General features: G+C 44.8%; 1 protein-coding gene across 2 annotated transcripts in view; it reads right to left on the reverse strand.

Annotated features, from left to right (window-relative positions):
- Nucleotides 1–621: 621 nt before the first annotated feature.
- CD34 (CD34 molecule) overlaps nt 622–13,718 on the reverse strand; it is a 30,022-nt gene continuing 16,925 nt past the window's right edge. The window contains exons 4-8 of one of the 2 annotated variants that reach the window (XM_026661125.1): nt 13,041–13,127; nt 9,181–9,337; nt 8,704–8,756; nt 5,577–5,741; nt 622–3,090 (exon numbers count right to left, since the gene is read on the reverse strand). In XM_026661125.1, the coding sequence (XP_026516910.1) occupies nt 2,899–3,090; nt 5,577–5,741; nt 8,704–8,756; nt 9,181–9,337; nt 13,041–13,127 (654 nt within the window). In that variant the 3' untranslated portion in view covers nt 622–2,898. Of the gene's footprint in view, nt 3,091–3,121; nt 4,646–5,576; nt 5,742–8,703; nt 8,757–9,180; nt 9,338–13,040; nt 13,128–13,718 lie in introns of those variants that run through there. The other variant, XM_026661127.1, reaches the window with a different exon arrangement.

Consider the following 13,718-nt stretch of genomic DNA (forward strand, 5'->3'; position numbering starts at 1 on the left):
CTGTCTTGCCTATTTAGAATGTAAACTCTTTGAGGCCAGGACTGTTTCCAATTATTGTATAGTGCCCAGTGTGATGGGGCCCTGATCTCAGCTGGAGCCTCTGGGCAGTGCCATATTACAAATAATAATAATGGAAAAGGCTACCTTTATGCAGCTTGAAATTAATCCTTAGCAAAACACACACAGGTGCAATTACATCTGACTCAAATCCAAAGCCCCAGTCCTGCAAGTCAAAGAGGTGCCCCTGTGGATCAGCTTGCAGCATCCAGCCTAAGACATTTAGCAAGAAATAATATGTGCATTATAGACAGCAGATAATCAACCATTAAGAGGGTGTGAGAGTTTAATTCGAGGGGGCGGAGGGGAAGGATTTTTTGAACATATGATACATGTTTTTCACTTGCTCTGAATCCGTTTGCTGAAAGAAAGAGAGAGAGAGAGAGAGAGAGTGTGCAAACTAGCAAAGAATAAGAAACATCTTTTACTTATGCTATTTCTACTGGCAAGCAACTTCTTAGAGGAAACACATTCTTTTCTTTGTCCAGGCAGTTAACTGAGCCAGACACAGTTGCCAATGGAATAAACAGTCCATTGTTTCAAGAATACAACAGAAAAGTTGGGTTCAATTCTCAGCTCTTTTTACTGACAGTATTTACAGATCTGTTTGTAAAAAAGAAAACAAACAAAACTTAAAATCAATAGTTTTTGTATTTTTACTTGACTTTAGTGCTGGTGAAAAGGGCCTGATTGACAGAACTTGAAATTGAAATCCTTCTGGTTAAGCATAGTATGATCAGGCAGAAAGCAGCCTGTCCCCACATCCCAGACACCTGTGAGTCTCAGTCTTGACAAGGAATGGCAATAACCTTTAGTAGTGAGAGGGTATGTCAGTTTTCCAGGCCCATTAGTCCTCAGCCCCAATGCTGAAGCTGCCAAGAATGGAGTCTGTTAATGCCAATGGTGATGGTGTGTCCCCTACTCATTGTACACGGGCCACCAATACATGGATCATATAGCGATGTCTGTGGTCAGCCACCAACCTGGGCTTCATTGGAATCCGAGACATAGAGGTGAAAGCCAGTGAGCCAGCCAGTCCCCTTTCTTCATTTAAATTTCTTTTCCCTTTACACATACCTGCTCCCTCATCCCGCAAGGCTGTGCCCAGGGCAGGGCTGTAGCTGCTATAACAACACTGGTCCTACTGATAGAGGCCTCCACCTGCAACTAGCCAAACTGTGGCCTGCTGGTCAGGAGTCCAGGAACCACAAAGGCTACAGGCAGCAAATATTCATGGGGACTGGCTCCATCCGACAAAGTGAATCCAGACATAAGTAGGTCTGTTGGACTTCACCCTTTACTGAATGATATGTGACTCCTGACCCACACAGAATGGGCTTGGCTAAAACCACTTTTTCCAAGAGAACAATCTCAAGCTCAAGAGGAGGTAGAGATTGCTCCTGGCCTTAACACTTCAGTGTTGCTGAGAGGCCTTTTCTTTGTTCTTAAGAGTGAAAATCTTTCCCCTGTATGTTTTTTTTATATATATATATATATACACAACCCCCTATTACTAGGGAAGGCCAAACATCTATTAGCAGGACTGAGGTTTCTTTCCTGTATGACAATTTTTTGGATTCTTTTAGGAATGCTTTGATATCTACATATTTCCAAGGCCTCATGGTGGGTAACAATGCCAGCTCCTTCCACGTGGCTTGACAATACTGTTGCAAGCACTCAAAGTGGGGTGAGTTGTCTAGAGCAGTGTCATATGCTCTTGTACACACACATATCACTCCCTTCACCTTCAACTAGTGCCTCCAGTCTATGGGAGCCAGATACCAGAGGATTCACTGCAAAACTACACATATGCTGAGGCGGGGGGGGGGGGGGGGGAGATAGTAATTCAACTCCAAGTCTATTCACATCTCAATACCAGACTCCACCTGGAAAGCTTTACATACAAGTTCCACAAGAGCATTAAACATTGAGAGGATATAAAGCACAAGAAGGGGCATTAACTTACTAATGTTGCTGAGAGAGGAAAAGGCTGCACTTAAATACAAAGATGAGGCTAAACCAAACGATCACAGCGAAAGACATTACAACTTCGGAGGTGATGGTAGTCAGAACCCAGATCCCTATATTGTAATGGGCCCAAGCCCCTGCTGGAATTTGAGTTGTTTGTAATCTGGATCCAGGTTTTTCTGGCTTGAGCCCATATCTCATTAGAAGCAATTCAGTTGCTATATGGCACTTCTTATTTTTTACATATAACAATGAGAGCACAGAACCAGAGTAGTGGTACATGGGTGGGACTTGCAGTTTTGGGGCATTCACTTTTGTAGTTCAGAGGATGGTAAGGGGAGGCCATTTCCTCACTTTTTGGAAGTGTCTCTCACGCAGACAGCCCCTGATTCTCCACTGGGAGGCCTGGAAGCGAGGTTAATAGCATGTGTCTTTAACAAGAGACAGTAAAATGCTCCATCGGCTCATGAAGAATTAAACTCCCTCCCTGCTCCCTTCCCTTCCAAGTAAAATCAGTATCAAGCCAATTTCTTACAAAGCTGACATAGCTCTGAATTTCCAAATATCTTCCCCATCCCTTGCTTGGGTGGTTTGACTGCTGATCACATCCCATTCTCTTCTGCTAAAGGAAGAGCAAAGAACCCTAGCCCTGTATTAACCCCTAGAAGCTCCTTGCTAGGATAGGTCAACACAGTGCTACGTTAGCTCTGGGGTTTAGAGTGCTTTAGAGTGGGACTTTGGAGTTCTTCAGATAAAAAAGGGTTATATTTTCCCAGCCATCCAAGGGATAATCTCTCCCTTACCCCCTGCTCCTGTCTCTTCTCCCCCACCCCCCTTCAAATCATGATAATAAGGCAGTCACCCTGGCACATTTCACAGTTCCGTGTCAGCAACAATGTGCTGCCTGGCTGAATGTCCATTTTTTGAGGATGCCTGTCCAGTCCCATTCTTCTGAGCCCCTCTGTTGAGATTTGGCTTCTCCTGCGGCGCGGAGTGCTCTTGGGAGGCCACGGTGATCCCTGTATTGCCCTGGCTACCGTTTTCAGTGTAATAGAGGTCTTCATCCTGAATGGGTACATAGATAACAAATGCAGAGTTAGCAAAAGGAAAGGATGGACAGCAGCCAGCTTAGATGCCAAGCAGGAGCTGCGAGGCTGTGAACACCTGCATGGCACATCATAGCAGCAGGCAGGGATACCAGCTTCTGTCAACAGGTAGGAGGTAGGAGACAGGCCTGAACTGTGGCATTGCAGTACTAGGGTTAGGCCCAGTCAGAGAGTTATTTCTTCTCAATGACCTAAAAAGCAGAACACCCTGGTTTTTGTGCTGTTCAGATAAACAGGACTAGGCTCTGCCTTCCTTGGGAGTTTGCACACCCAGCCCTGGTTTCTCCAGCTCTATTTTCCACATGGGTCAGGTAGGAAACATTTGGAATATATCCTTTCCTATCTTCAGCCTGCAACTCAGATAAGCAGCTTTCAGTAATGAGATAGCAGGGGCTTAAGCCACACATTCGACAACTTAAATTTGGATACATGTGGTGGTCTACACACACACATATTATTATTACCCAACTAGTCAAGTGCATTAAGAAGCAGAGGCAGGTTTCACCTGCCTCTGAAGCAGAAGGTACGAGACAGTGTTGTAGATCAGACTAGATGGACCACTGCTCTTGTTCTGCTGTGACAGCTCTGAAGGCCCTAAGTGCAGCAGATCTGACAATAAGGCCAGCGAGAGCCAGGGGCATGGGGCTGTAGGTGAAGTACACTTGCCAATAGAGTGTATCAGGAAGGAGATGCAGGCTGTCAGAGTCTGAGGCCCTCTATTTGCCCACAAAGCCATGTACAGCATAGGCGGCAGGAGGGCAAACTTCCCACCCACTCAGTCCCCTCCCAATATGCCTCAGTCCTGCCCTGGAATGGATATCTCTTACACATAAGTGGAGTTCAGGATCTATGGCCCAATTTACTTTTTGGCTTCTTTGCTGAAACTGTCAACTGTGGTGATGGTGGTGTTTGTGATGGAGACACCTGTCCACTGGAAACTGGATTAAGATCACCAGGCTTATTTAACATAGGGAACACCAAATCACCATTCGATACCAGTGACTTTCAGTCACTGCCAAGCTGGGCCAGGAGGTTGGATCCAGTGCCCTAGAGGTGACAAGCTCTGTATCGCATTACCAAGCCCCTGACCATATCATCCACTATACATGCACTGTCATTTGCATTCATGCATTTGGCAGGATCCATCCCAGAATACTGAACTCTATTACCCTCCCACTGTATAACTGCACATGTGCAACTAGATGAACATGCTCTGACTGCACTTCATAGAAAAATTCAAGTCTCCATAAATCAGTGATAAAGGAGGAACCCCCGGAACTCAGCAAAATCTGTAAGAGGAAAAATATATATAGGAAAATATTTTCTTTCTTTCTTGATATTCTTTATTATCCCCATTTGTTAAATGGGGGAAACAACCTTTATTACAGCATAGATACAAGTCAGATGTATAATTTGATTTTTAAATGTAATGATTGAAGAAAAGTATTTCATTTTCAATGGCAAATTCACAAGCTTTCAGAGTCTCTGGAGGAGTCTTCCCAGATGAGTTCTTACTGCCAGGCAAAAAAAAGTGTTAGACCTGGAAGTGATAGGGAGCAAAGGGTAGTTATCCCCAAATGAACAGTCACAGAATATTTAATATTAGAGAGGAAGAGAGATTTCCTTTCACTCTTCATGATCTGGGCTCTAGCACAACTGTTTATGCCTCTCTTATCTCCATCTCCCCATTCACCACTCTCAGGCTGGATCAGTCACAGGCTCACCAAGTTTTCAGTTTCCCTGTCGGCCTGCCTGTAGTGGCACTTGTTAGGGGGCTTATTTTTTTTACCCTCTTACTTCCCTGGTCCTTCTTGCATGAACAGAGAGCAACAATACTCTAAGCCCCCTAACATGTTGACTAAATTTCCTTTTACATGTTCTAGGCTCTTTCCTTTCTCTGAAGGTAATAAAAATATTAAAACAAAATTGTATTCCTAACAGCCCAATAGCACCTTATTTTTATGTAACTAGTTTAAAATGTAAAAATGTGACCGTTCACTTCTCAGCTTATGGCTGCCTCTGCTGCTTAGCCAAAGGCCTTACTTAAACTAAAAACAAAGCCTCAGGCTGTCCCTTACACATACAAAGAGTAATTTTAATTCTTTCTTTTATACCTCTATAACTAGCTAAGTAATAAGAATACACCTGCATTCTTAAAGTATAGGCCTTTACAAACAGGCCTGAATATCTATATCCTAACAGCACTCCAAGCAACAAGCCGTCTTGTCGCACCTATTGATACATTCATAAGCTATAGGCAACTTGTACAGAACATAAGCGGAGCCTCTCTCTCCCCCCAAACAGAGACTGTTAGTGGCGCTTAGAGGTCTTTGGCAGTGGGTCACTCCCTTAGAGAGCTTGTGACTCAGTTGCATTCCCTCCTCCGCATTCCTCCTGTATTTTGGTTTCTCTCTACTTGTTGTTTTGCCAGATATAAGCACTAACCAGCCTCTCTCCCCTGGGGCTCCAACTCCGTCGTTTCATAAGGAAGTATCCAGCCAAACTCAGAAACGCCAGCAAGAGTCCAGATGTGACCAAGGCAATCAGCGTGTTCCGGGGAATGTTCTGGTGGCGTCCAATACTCTCCAGTTGATGGGATTTTATTCCAATCTGGAAATATACCAAACAGAGCCAAGAGTCTCATAAACAGGAAACTCGTGCATGCACATCTGCTGAGAGCACTCCATATTTTAAAGACACAACTTTGTCTTCCACCCCAGTTCTTTTTAAATATATAAACAAACGGTATATATATAGTATATATATATATATACACACACACACACACACACACACACTGTATAAACACACACACACACACACACTCACAGGGCTTGACCCATCTCCCAAGGAAACCAGTGGAAAGACACTCATTAGCTTCAGTGGGAGTTGAATCAGAGCGTTAGAGACAGGCTGACAGCCCCCAAGTCCAAGATTCTCCCTCCCCAGGTCAGCTACAGCACAGGCCAAAGCAGTGCAAGCTTTCCCCACACTGCCCCACCACTGTGCCTTACCCCTGACCTGCAGGCACCAACTCTAGGGGTAAGAAATCCACTGGGCATTCAGTCCTTGGCCCCCCTGCTGAGACTGACAACTTTTCTGGATGAGAAGCAATGCAGAAGCACAGTTTTGTATAATTATTATTCTCTCCATCTCCTGGACCCTGGGTTGTGCACTCTGCTGAGCCTACGCACCCAGGATTGAAGGACCTCACAGCTCATTTGCATTCTAAGCATCCTCCTCAGTACCCCGCGTTTAGCTCCCCTAAAAGGAGTTTTCGCCCACCATGAGAACGTTGAGACTTAGAGCACAGAGGCAAGAACTTAGTTCATGTTTAGCTGCTGGGTGCCATTTTTTACAGGCACCTGGAGTTCAGCTTTACAAGGTATTGCGACCTCACTGGTGTATGGGGGGGAGGGATAGCTCAGTGGTTTGAGCATTGGCCTGCTAAACCCAGGGTTGTGAGTTCAATCCTTGAGGGGGCCACTTAGGGATCTGGGGCAAAATCAGTACTTGGTCCTGCTCGTGAAGGCAGGGGGCTGGACTCGATGACCTTTCAAGGTCCCTTCCAGTTCTAGGAGATGGGATATCTCCATTAATTTAATTTTTAATTTAATTTAATAGGGAAGATTAATGTCAGTATGGCACTTTGAAGAGTTATTATTGGTACCCAGGTCCTTTAAAAAAAAAATACTACAGTACATGACAGTAATCATCCAAAGCACTGCAGCATACAGTAGTGAGACCGGAGGACTCTGTGGTAATGGTTGTAGAATGCTATAGTGAGCGTGTGCATATACACACACACACACACACATATATATATACACACACACACACCCTGAATTTTCAGAAGTGACAAGTGATTTTCGGTGCCCAACTTGAGACACATTACAAGGCCTTGATTTTCAGAGGGTAGATGCGCAGCTGTTTCTAAAAATCAGGCTCCAGTAAAGAGCCTCAAGTTAGACACCCAAAAATCACTAATTACTTTTGAATATTTAGCCCCCCCCCTTTTTTTTAAATAAGGGATACACTGGCAATGGGTATTTCATACATATTTTGAAGTAAATAAAGTAATACGGTAAGAGATTCTGCTACTGGGCTTAGAAAACACTTGATAGTGACTTCAGAAAGTTCATGAAAAAAGAACAGGAGTACTTGTGGCACCTTAGAGACTAACAAATTTATTAGAGCATAAGCTTTTGTGGGCTACAGCCCACTTCTTCGGATGCATAGAATGGAACATATATTGAGGAGATATATATATACACACTTACAGAGAGCATGAACAGGTGGGAGTTGTCTTACCAACTCTGAGAGGCCAATTAAGTAAGAGAAAAAAACGTTTGAAGTGATAATCAAGATAGCCCAGTACAGACAGTTTGATAAGAAGTGTGAGAATACTTACAAGGGGAGATAGATTCAATGTTTGTAATGGCTCAGCCATTCCCAGTCCTTATTCAAGCCTAAATTGATTGAATCTAGTTTGCATATCAATTCCAGCTCAGCAGTCTCTCCTTGGAGTCTGTTTTTGAAGCTTTTCTGTTGTAAAATAGCCACCCGCCGGTCTGTCATTGAATGGTCATTCAATGACAGAAAAGCTTCAAAAACAGATTCCAACGAGAGTGCCACAAGTACTCCTGTTCTTTTTGCGGATACAGACTAAACACGGCTGCTACTCTGAAACCTGTCAGAAAGTTCACGGTCTTCCCAGAGGGAAAATGCTGAAGTGATTCTGGTTCCAGGATCCCTAAACAGATGTGGCTTCTGGTTAGGTCTGCAATGCCTCAGGAATTCCCTGTCAGAAGATTTCTACAGGATGAGTGTAGGGCTGCCATCTGTTCTGGTTTTCCCAGGATCATCCATTTTTAAGGTAGCTGTCCCAGGAAATCTGTAAGGGTGCTCAGTACGCACTGTCAGCTGTCCAGTTTTATGGGGTCAGGATCATCCCAGAAATGTCCTGTTTTATGTACCTCAGAGGTGGCAACCCTAGATGACTGGCTCATTCAACATTTTGAGCCCCTTTTGTACCAACCTGTGTGTTGCAATAGAATATGGCAACATTCTTTGAAGTGCCACCTTGTTAGTATCGGAGGACCTACAAGGCACCATCGGAGGTGTATTATTCCTCACGTACCAGGGACATAAATCAGTGCTTAGATCAAAATATGTTTAGAGCACATAAACAATTTGATTAGTACAGACAGTGAAAGATCCCCTTGTTTCTCCCCAAAACAGATACAGCCTAGTAAGCCTCCTCTACACATTGTTCCCTAGAGGTGGTCAGAGGTCAGTCAAAGGGGTTTGATCTCTGCAGCCCATTGGTGTCTGTGTCCTGTGATTGCCAGCCAGAATGCCCATTAAAGTGGCGTGGTGCTGTGAATACCTATGCACTGGTATCTGGACTGAAACCATCTTATTTACATTTGGTCACCAAATGCCCCTGAGTTAGTGACAGTTTTCAGTTACCACCAACCTGGGCTGGATTTGAACTATCAGTAAAAGACTACTTTATCCTAGCCCACAAAGCCATCCAGTCTCCCATGCTTAACTAGCTTAAAGCATTTACCTTAATTAGATCAGGCTGCCGTTCTTGGAGGAGCTTTTCTATTGCATCTGCATCTGCAGTTTTCAAAACAGAAAGGTTGTGACACAAATGCCAACAAGTCAATACCTGCAGTTTACATCAGTATTGAAGAGGCAAAGGAGAAGCTGTGAACTCCCCACTCATTCTGCAGGAAATGGTGTGACTCAATATAAGCCAAATAAATCTCTGGTTAAACTCACTTAATAGAGAAAGGAAAACAACAGTTACAGAGCTGATATGTTCTCTGAGAATTCTGCTTTCTAGTCTGTGCTTTAGTGTTAGTTTTTCTAGCATATGTTCAGATACCCCCAGCTCTGCCTCCACAAACAAGTCATATATCCCCACTGCCCACCAACAGTTAACCTCCCTCTTTCCCACAGAAGTCCCCACTTTCCTTCCTATCCCCCATATACAGACCCAGCGATCACCACAAAATCCAGAGACATTGGTTCCACTAACCTTTCATGCCAGCCTGAATGAGCAGCATGCAAAAAGGATCCACCTCAGATCTGGCGAGTTCAATGTGGCATGGGGGAGAAGAGAAGCGATTGTAGGGTGAGGTTGTGTCACAAATCACCATACTTAAATTTTCTCCCTTTGTCTTTCGAAAATTATTCTGCAAAATTTCCAGAAAGAAAGAGTTATTAAAAGAAACCAGACAAACCCACACATGATCTCCCTCAATGATATCTAAAATATATCACTAGCTTGTGTTATTGTTATCAATCTATCATTTATATTGCAATAGTGCCTAAGGCGTTCTTACCAGATCTGGACCCCATTGTGCTAGGCACTGTACAAACATATAGCCAACACCAGTCTAACATCAGCTCAAACTGGGAAGCAGTCTGATCCAAAGGACTGAGCAATGGACTGGGACCCAGGGACCACAAACACCAATTCTTCCTCTTCCACTAACTTATGTGACCTTGGGTGAGAAATGTCACTTCTCTGTGCCTGTTTTCCCATCTGCCAAATGGGAATTTTGATACTTACCCACCTCACAGAACAATTTTATGCTTGTAAAATAAATTTTAAATATTAACAAAAATTTAAAATTTTATTTTTACCAAGCCTAAATTTGGGGTCTAAGGTGCTTAGGTGTGTCCCTTTAAATCTCAGAATGAGAAAGAAGCCAAGGGAGCCTTTATTGTTTTGAAATTGAAGGCACTGTCTGCCCCATTGTCATCAACTAGGAGAAGAGGGAAATAACAAAGAAACATTGGCCTTCCTGTTTAGGAAATGCATTTAGTATTTCTGATGGGTTGTTGATCAAAGACCGAGCAAAGAATAAAATCTTCTCACTTTGAGCATTAAAACGACCCCTCTACTTAAAAACAATAGTGACTCTTGGGTGGAGGAAGGGAAGAGTGGATTGCAGCTTTTTCCTCCTCTTGACCAACTTGTACACCAAACAGGATGGACCTTCTCCTGAAACCTGTGTACACACATACCCTGGATTGGGATTAGGGCTGGACTTTGCTAAAACAGGGTCACCATTTCTTAAAATACTCTATCATGGAGAGGGCTGGACAGCTCAGAGTGGCTGCTTAACACTTTCTAAAATCAGGCCCCTCAAATGTGTGTCACATTGGGGACCCAAAAGATGGAGGCACCAAAATCACTAGCCCAGTGGTTCCAAAACATTTTCCGTGCATGGCCCCATTTTTAGCTATATTGCTTCCCGTGACCCCAAACAGCATGGAGGATGCCATTTAAAAATGGTGTCTTCCATGCAGCATGACCTTGCATGCACCAGAGATGGATTATGGTTTTGTGAGGCCCTGGGCCAGAGCAAGTGGGCCCCTCCTTCCACCTGCAGTTCCCCCAACCCCTCTGCCCCTGTGACTCCTGCCAGGGAAATGGGGTTAGGGCATGGGGGCTTGCTCCCCTCCCCTGCAGCACTCCTGCCAGGAAGCAAAGTTGGGGCGTGGGGGTTTGCCCCGCTCTGCCCGCCCGGCAACCCCACTCCCTGGCAGGAGTGCAGGCAGGCAGAGCGGGGCAAGCCCCTGAACCCCAACCCCTCTCCCTGGCAGGAGTGCCGGCTGGCTGGAGTGGATCCAGGTGTGAGGGTGCCCATTTTTCTGGGGGGCCCCCCAATTGGCCAGGGCTCCTGGGCACAGGCCCCATTGGCCCAGTGGCTAATCTGCCACTGACATGCACATACGTGTGCAAGGTGATGCTGCATGGAAAGCACCATTTGGTAGAGCAAAATAGCCTCCTCCATGCGGTTTGACCCTGCACGTACAGTACATGTGACATCATGCTGTGTGGAGGACACCATTTTGTAAAATGCACACTTTGAATTGCCACAGTCACATTTACTGATGGAGCTACCCCACTTGGGGTTGCAACCCAAGGTTTGGGAACTGTTGCACTAGTCACTTTTAAAAAACATTGGCCTAGCTAAGCGCCAAATAATACAAAACCTCCCAGTCACACCAGTAAAACTATTTATACTGGCTTGTTGTGAAAACAGAAGGTTTAAAACAACCAGTTAGTACTATTTCCATATAGTTTGTTTTGGGGTTGGGGGACTGAGATGGGAGGAAAGACCTGTGTATTTTCTTTTGTCTGCTGTGGAAAGAATGCTTGAGAGTGTTAGAGTTTCCTTTGCATTTAACAGAGACGGATACCAGATTATTGCATGCGTGCCTTGGGAAAGGCCAGCAGGAAAAAGGAGAAACGACTCAGCGCCCTCTATCTACTCTCCTCTCAGACAGTTATCTGGTTCCCAGGTTCAGCAGCTAACCCAGCTTGGAGGCCAAATAGTTTTTTCCATGCAATGATTAGTTCAGGTGGAGGCATGGGGAGAGCCCTGCCATGGGATAAGGGTTTCTGGAAAAGCCATTGTTAAAACTGGTGTGGTTTAAAGCATTTCATATTTGGGGATTCCAAGTGTATGAGCAGTCAGATGCGACTTGCAAGAGTAGCTAGAATCCAAGGGCAGAGGACATGTGTCAAACATACTGTGTGATTTGCCCAAGGTCACATGAGAAGTCAGTAGCAGATGCAGGAATTGAACACTGAGTCCCAGTCCAGTGCCTTAACTTCAATACCATGCTTTAAAATTTATTTTTATTATTTTATTTTTAGTTGTTTAGATTTTCCAGCATTTCATTCAGTCCCAAGGGTGAGCACAATTAACAGGACTCATTTACTAACTTACCTTTAACTAAATACACCCAATTTCTTGGACAGTGAATCTCAACCAGAATATAGAAATATATAAAACCTCATATCTGACAATGCTGTCTGTTTACTGCCCACTAGATGGCATCTGTGTTTATGGTCACTCAATCCCATAGGGGTTTCAACATGAATTGTTGCTAAAATACTTTCAGCATGAATGTAAACAGGCAGAAATGCCAGTTAATAGGTAATTTACAAGGAAAAGTCAATAGAATAAGAATCTAGCTCCCCCTCCCACCCCTCCAAGTGATCTCAGTGTGGCTGGCTAGTGGAGGTAAAATTAATCACTGTAATTTCACACCAGTCGGCAGTAGGGTGACCAGACAGCAAGTATGAAAAATCGGGATGGGGGTGGGGGGTAATAGGAGCCTATATAAGAAAAAGACCCAAAAATCGGGACTGTCCCTAGAAAATCGGGACATCTGGTCACCCGAGTCGGCAGTCCCACAAGATTCTTTACCATCTAGCATTTGTCTCAGGTCTTCACTTGCTGCACAGTGAGTTTATTCCCCTCCAACTGCACCTTAGCTGATCCTTCCCCATTAATCTCATTTTAGTTTTACAAATAAGTAATTGCGCTAACAGTTTCCAGCTGGACCAGTTCAAACAGACCTGGGATACCCTTCAAAGCCATTGAACTGGGGCAGTGAGGCCCAGGTTCCACTGTACCCCCCTCGTCTGACCCAATTTCCTCTCCATGCCAGCTGGCAGTAAGGGGAGAGGAGGATGGTGAGGTGGAGGAGATAACGTGTGCAGGACTGGTATAGGTGTGTGTGTGTGTGTGTGTTTGTGAATGGTGGTTTCCTGTTAAACAGGAGGAGACAAAGGAAGTTGAGGTGGCCCCAGGTTGCACCATGATGGAGGGGGACATCACTGAATTCCTCCTGGTGACTCTTGTTGTCTCCGCTGTGCTCAGTCAGCAGCAAGCAGTTTGCATTCCCCACCCCATGGGAATGGAGCACAAGCCGTAAATACCACACTAACACGCCAGGCACCATCAGCTTTGCTGGCCCCTTGTGCCTGTAAGTTTGACATGATGGTAAGAACCTGCCCCCAAGACCTCACACCGTTCCCACGCAGCTTTAAAACAAGTGGCCATTCAGCCTACCTGCATAGATGCTACTTACACATGTGTCGGGCTCACTGAGATGCAAGCAGATCACTCTGGGCTTCTTCACATGTTTAATATTCTGGCAAGCAGAGGTGTAGTTGGGCTAGAAAGTAAAACAAAATACTGCTGCATTTGTAAATTGCATAGGTACAGAGAGACAGGTCAGGACACATGGCTGCATCTCTCAGGCAAGTCTTTGAAGCTCCTAGATAACAGGCGTCTTTCTATTGCTGTATTCAGAATGGTTGGGATTATGACCCCCAAACCCTATTTTATCATGGAGTTTTCCAGGCCACCTCTTGTCATTACACTGCAGGAGATGGAATGGGCAGGCAGTCTCTACAGAGCTGTTCTCTAGATGACCTGCATGTATCCAGGTTCCCTGCATCCTGGCCCCTAGGTGTAGCATAACTGCACCAGCTCTGCTGTCTGCAGCCTTGACTTGGATTCAGCCCATTATGATTCACATCCTTAGGCTGAGGTGGCTTGCTCTGCTCCCCAGCTGGTTGCTAGTCCTTAAAAACTCTGCAGAGAAAGGTTCCAACCCCACCTCTCTGGCAATTCTAGCCCTGTAACATCTATTGCCAAAATAGCCCTATTGAACCTATCCCCTGTAGCCTGCTTGTCTCAAGATGAAAAGCATCATTGTGGTAATAGACATGCCCTCTGAAAAACTGTTTTAATGGCAAACCTC

The sequence above is a fragment of the Terrapene carolina genome, unplaced genomic scaffold, assembly GCF_002925995.2.
Source record: "Terrapene carolina triunguis isolate 2854851 unplaced genomic scaffold, T_m_triunguis-2.0 Scaffold926, whole genome shotgun sequence".
NCBI lineage: Eukaryota > Metazoa > Chordata > Testudines > Emydidae > Terrapene > Terrapene triunguis.